The 6,186-nt window shown below is 42.8% G+C and overlaps 1 protein-coding gene across 1 annotated transcript in view; it reads left to right on the top strand.

Moving 5' to 3' along the window:
* LOC104621959 (monocarboxylate transporter 2-like) overlaps nt 1–4,429 on the top strand; it is a 10,191-nt gene extending 5,762 nt beyond the window's left edge. Inside the window, exons 4-5 of the mRNA XM_010288597.1 lie at nt 404–1,279; nt 4,137–4,429. Coding sequence (XP_010286899.1) covers nt 404–1,279; nt 4,137–4,429 — 1,169 coding nt within the window. The remainder of the gene's footprint in view (nt 1–403; nt 1,280–4,136) is intronic.
* The last annotated feature ends 1,757 nt before the right edge of the window (nt 4,430–6,186 follow it).

The raw sequence follows: 6,186 nt of genomic DNA, 5'->3' as shown, positions 1-6,186 counted from the left end.
ATGGGGGGTTTGTTTTTTTTTTTTTTTTTTTTTTAAATAAATAGATCTATCCTGTCCTCCAACAAGACTGCTGTGTCTGGACAAAACCAGCCAGCATTCACTGAGGGTGAAGTTTCAATCTCTTCTGAAGCAGACTCTTTGCACTAGCTTTGCCACCCAAAAGATTTGCAGTGCAAAAGGAGGGGGCATCCTCTGACTGAAAGTGCCTTTATGGGACCTGGTTTCCTAAGTATGGCAGCCAGAAGTTAGGGCTATCTGGAGCAAAGTTTGCATCCGCATTATCATGTTGAAGAGCCACCAGTGGGCCAATTGTCCATGAAGTTGCCTAAAACAATGAGCTGATGATAAATGGGTCTCATGTCTTTCCTTTGTGTATCATCTCAACTATTCTTCTCTGTTCCAGGATTTGGCCTTGCTCTCAACCTCCAGCCATCAGTGATAATCATAGGGAAATACTTTCTGAAGAGAAGACCCATTGCGAACGGACTGGCTATGGCAGGGAGCCCCGTGATGCTTTGCACCTTGGCTCCTCTCAACCAGTTCCTTTTTGACAATTTTGGCTGGAGGGGCAGCTTTTTAATTCTTGGGGCAATTTTATTAAACTGCTGTGTGGCAGGAGCTCTCTTCAGACCCATTGGGGCAGCCACAGCGTCAGTCAAAACCCAGGCGATTGAGGAAGGAAAGGAGACCCCAAAAGAAGAGGTCACGAAGGATGCCATGGAAATGAGGAGCCCCAGGAATGTCCCCATGGAGACTGAAGTGGAAGAGGAAGAAGGAAAGGACTGTTGTGAAAAAATCAATCAGTACCTCGATTTTTCCCTCTTTAAGCACAGAGGGTTCTTGATTTACCTGATCGGAAATGTGCTCATGTTCCTGGGGTTTTTTGCCCCCATTGTTTTTCTGGCGCCCTATGCAAAGCACATCGGCATTGATGAATATTCAGCTGCTTTCCTCCTTTCAATCCTTGCCATCGTGGATATGATTGCCCGACCTACCACTGGCATCATTGCAAACAGCAAGTGGGTGAGGCCGCGGATTCAATACTTTTTCAGCTTCTCCATTGCTTTCAATGGCGCCTGCCACCTTCTGTGCCCGCTGGCTTCTGGCTACACGGGGCTTGTTGTTTACTCCATCTTTTTCGGCTTGGCCTTTGGCATGGTTTGTGCCATGCTTTTTGAAACGCTCATGGACCTCGTGGGAGCTGCCCGATTCACAAGCGCTGTTGGCCTGGTCACCATTGCGGAGTGCTGCACTATATTGCTGGGACCACCTATTGGAGGTGAGTGTATTTGCTTCCACTGGGTTGTCACTTACATTTAGCCTCTTGCAAGCACAGTTTGTAAGAAGTGATTGTAAAAATGTCTTCTCTGCTTCCCACCCACAGTTCTTCCACTAGTAATTGTACAGGGAAGGCAGGTTCTAAGTATCTCCTCCAATGTTTCCTCTCCACTAGTAATTGTACAGGGAAGGCAGGTTCTAAGTATCTCCTCCAACGTTTCCTCTTTACTCCTTTCTGTGTAGTCCTCCAGTTGAAGTCAAGAGTTGCAGAGTGATCTTTTAGTCCCTGATCCCTTCAAACACTTAAACCTAACTTGCAGACTGGGACTTGTGCAACGCCAAGAACCTCTCCTCCTGGAGAGCCTGTTGCAAAAGGCTGGAGTCCACCACAATTTAAGCACAGTAAAACACCACAGTTCTATGAAATCCTCTTGTTGTTTCAAACTTAGTATTTGCTATTTGTCTCTAACGATCTGAGTACTTCCACCTATGGATTCCAGTCACCTCAGAGCATCTGATAGATTGAAGGCTGTTCCAAAAATAAAAAAGAAGGTTTTTTTGGATGGCATGGTTTGAAATATCAAAAGACAGAGACCCTCAAGGGTCCATGCTGACAATACGGAACCTCCAGCAGGGCTTACAGTCATCTGAAAATAAGTGGGAGCAGTGATCTCCTGTGGTTTTAAGAGCCTCTGCTTCTTTCCCTCTGTAGCATGTGCTCATTTCTTTTCTACAAGGAACACACCATGTCTGGAAGACACCATGTTTGAATCTGGCACTTGGCTCTAGTACAGTCCTTATCAAATCTGAGTTGGCTATGAATTAAATGACTTTACAGGTGGCATCCTCTCAATGTATAGATACCTATAGATACCCTATCTATAATGCATTTCAGCTGTATGCAAGCTATAATAACTGGTTTGGAAACTGGTCACCTTTAAGTATGCTAAAGTGTTTAATTATGTTGTGTGTGCTGTATGTATTGATGTATAGAAGTTAAACTCTGCTAAATCTTTTGATATGCCAATATTATAATAAATTTAAAGCATGCACAGAAAGAAGGCAGTTTAAACCCATTTCCTGGATTCAAAACTGAGATCTGGCTAATACTCTGTATGATACCTCTCACAGAGCCATTTAATTCTTCATATTACCATGTAGCTCATACAGTGTGACAGAAGCAGCTGTATCCTCTTGCTGTCTTAGAGATTCATTATTTAATTAATGACAAACAAAAGAAAATACAGTTTTAAAATGACCATTTTCTGAATTATATAATTTTCTGTGTGGAAGATTAAGTTAATGACCAGAGACTGATAATGAGGCTAAAACAGTTCTTTGTAATAGTCAGTAATATTAATTTTGTAGGGTTTTCCCCACCATTTTAATAAGCAGCAAATTTATTGGTTCTTTGGCATCTTAATAACCTACTGCAGGGTTCTGCTTTAATGAACTAAGTAAATTGTTCCCAGTGTGTTTTATAACTTTATCTTATTCTCAAAGGAAAAGAGGCAAGACTACCCTACTGTTGAATTTTCCAATACTCTACTCATTAAAACTCTCATTGAAACCGATTTAGGAGACCTCTAGGTCATCCTGATTAGCAGAAAAGGAAAAATTGTTGTAATTAGCATTTGGTTGATGTTTCACCGGTAGCATGGAAAACACAGTGCATTGAAAATGGTGCACCAAGGCATCTAGGAATGACCCAGGAAGAACCATTGACCAAAAGCAGTTAAAAATTATTTTTGTGATCAAGAAATCTATTTGGTGGCAATAAACTCCTGTGTTAGTATAATGCAGTGGGATAATTAATCATCAGCTTTTCAACATTAGGGGTCAGTCAGGAAGTAATTAAAGGTCTCTCTTTTTAAGGAGGAGAACATATTCCAAAAACACAGAGAGCTTATGGATGATGGGCCAGTTTCAGCGAGGACTATTTGTATTGTGAAGGCCAGGTTAGGAGTGGGTCTTACTTTAATTAGGATTTGGGATGTTAAGAATGGTCTGTGTTGTGCCAGTAAATGGGAATTAATGCTCAGGATCATAATCCCAATAAGATTTGCATTACATTTTGACATAATGGAGAACACTGACATTTCAATTAAGCCATCTCTCTTCAATTACTCTGTAACTCCGTAGCAGAGGCATTAACCTTTGAGAGGAACCTGTCACATTTGTCTTGGCATTGAAATTATCTGACATTGACAGCATCATCTTTGCTTTCCCTGGAACTAATATTTTCCAGTTCCACACAGTGCCCTTTCATCTTTAGATCATGCAGAAAGGGCAGCAGTGGCCAAAAGCTGAGTCCCCTCTGACGCTGGTGAATGACCCGTGGTGGAATAAATTGGAGGGTCTTTGTCAAGAATCCGAGACGAGACCCAGTGGCCAAGTGCCATGTCATGAAGGTCTCCCCAAAAGCTGCTGCTTTTGTTGGCAGCCTGAGGACTGCCAACTCGAGTGGGCATCCTTGTAGTTGATCACTGGAGTCAATGGAAATGCTGTCTGCAGGGTCTGTGATCAGAGGACTTAATTTCTGCATGGAAAAAACACATGTGCTTGAAAAGTCCAGACTCTGCAATGTAGGTCATCTGTCCCCTTCTACCTAACTGTACAAATTATTGGTAGCATTACTATATCAATGTTAACTACCCACAGGCTATATAGTGGAACACGTGTGAAGTATTTGCAGGATCAGAGTATTTGTGGAAGAGATTGGAAGTACAGAGAATGTCTTATTTTATCCTAAAGCCGCAAGGGTGTCCCTTTATATTTAGGATCTGAAAACACAATATTCTTGCCTTCATCTCTAAGTTTTTTGTTTGTTTGTTTGTTTTTAAATATATGTTTTACAGGAACTCTTATCGATACCTTTGGGGACTATAAATACATGTTCATTAAATGTGGAGCTGTGATGGTCCTGGCAGGAACCTTCCTGTTCATCATGAATTATTATAATTATCGTATGCTTGCCAAGGAGGAAAAGGAAAGAAAGGCAAAAGAAGAGGACCCTAAATCTGTAAGGACAGAAAATGAAGGCAGAAATAACTGGAACAAAGAAACCATACGGGATGGGCCTGAACTGGAACCTTTGAGGGAGGAACGAGAAGGACTAAAGAAGGAAGTGAATGGCACAAATGAAGTTTAAACCTGTTCTCATGGGCTGAATGGGAAATTACTTCTGGGTTGCTTAAGTTGACACTAGCTGTGAAATCACACTAGGTCTTTAAATTTTGCCCTATGCTGTGCCATGTGCATCCTCTTCTTTGTTGTAGGAGAAGACTAGAAGAGAAACAAGTCTAGTTTCTTACAAAGTGCTGGGACACACAGTGCAGTATTCATTTGCATACCAAAGGTCCTGCAACATTTTTCTTCAGATGTTTTCATTTCCCAGAGGGGCTGAGTAAGGGTGTAACTGATGCCCCATTTCTATTACTTGTTCTACAGCTCTACTCGGTGAAAAGGCCAATGGACATCAGAGTCAACAGCAGCCTGAATGGGCTTTGCATTGAGTACTGTGGTGGCTCGGTCTTCTCCCCATGCGATCAAAACTCTTTGACTCTCTTTGACTGTAGTGTCAGGATTATCCCAGGGATTTGGTGCTGCCTTCTGCTGGCAGCTGCACTGTGACTTGCACCTCTGTCTCATGGAAATGTAAAATAGACCTTTATGCTCATCTTAAATACAACATGAGAGAGCTGCTTGAACAGAACCTGGGCAGTACACGCCTGTGCGTGAAGTGGCAGCAAGGCAGCCTGTCCTTGTGGCTGGAGCGTGCTAGGAAGGAACTAACTTGGGGTGGCTCATCATGGCTTGACCAGGGACTTTCTCAGGGAACTCTGCATTTAGCAAAATGCTTTAAGAAAGGTGGCATTATGCAGGGGCCAGCACAAGGCCGACATGCTACAGGAGTCCTTCCTCCAGGTTCTTTGTCTGTGTGGGGCAGAAACTTAGTCTTAAAGGGCTTAAACTTTGATCCACATTTGAACAGTGCAAATTCTTTATCATTTTCCCTAGTAGGTCACACAGCCCTTATTATGCAATATCTGAGTGCTTTACCATTTCTAGCATGCTTTTTCTTTACAACACCCTAGTGAGGGAGTACGCGTTGTTGCTATTAATTAATTGTGTAAATGAAGAGCTGAAGCACAGAGGAGCTATGGGCATCATTGCATCAGTGAATAAAGCTTAGGCATGCCACAGCTGAAATGGGATCCACTGCCCTGGAGTTGGGTGCCTTGGCCACCTACTTGAAGGAAAACATTGGCAGCTGAGGAGGGGAGGTCAAGCACAGGTATCCCCCAGCTAGAAAATAGGAAATACCACGGACAGTCGTGCATGAAACCACAGTCCTCTCTGCAGTGCATCCTGCTTGCTTTGTGCTTCATACTGCTCAGGGTTAATGATTTTAAACGCTGTCTTAGAGCTGTGACCTTGTGCCATATTTTTTTTAACCTGGTTAAGTTGCATCCATCCTGGAGGGAATCCAAACACAGCTGCCCGCACCTTCTGCAATAGCACTGCAAAACCTCGTGGCCTCATGCCATCCTGTTGCATGAAATAAAATTTCCCCAGGTCAGTGATGCAGAACTGCAGCTAAGGACACAGAGAAGGCTCTCATCCAGTGGTGATAATTTTGATCTGGGAAGATCTGGACTCTGACAGTGAGCACTGATGTATTTTATAAGAAGCAGCTGTTGCCCAAGAGCATGGCATCATGTAGTTGAATCTTCAGCCTTTTGTGGATTTAGCTCGAAATGACTAGATAAAAACAAGGACTTTTCAGACAGATCACCCGAATCCAAAGCTAACACCAGTCCAAAGGCTAGGTTTCCTTTGCTTCAGTGGTACCCTTATGTGATCAGATAGTATTTTTTCATTACTTTTGTCACTGAAGAACTGTGT

The sequence above is a fragment of the Phaethon lepturus genome, unplaced genomic scaffold (genome assembly GCF_000687285.1).
Source record: "Phaethon lepturus isolate BGI_N335 unplaced genomic scaffold, ASM68728v1 scaffold11896, whole genome shotgun sequence".
Lineage (NCBI taxonomy): Eukaryota > Metazoa > Chordata > Aves > Phaethontiformes > Phaethontidae > Phaethon > Phaethon lepturus.
The sequence above is the reverse complement of the archived record's forward strand: the minus strand, read 5'-3'. Positions and strand labels throughout refer to the sequence as shown.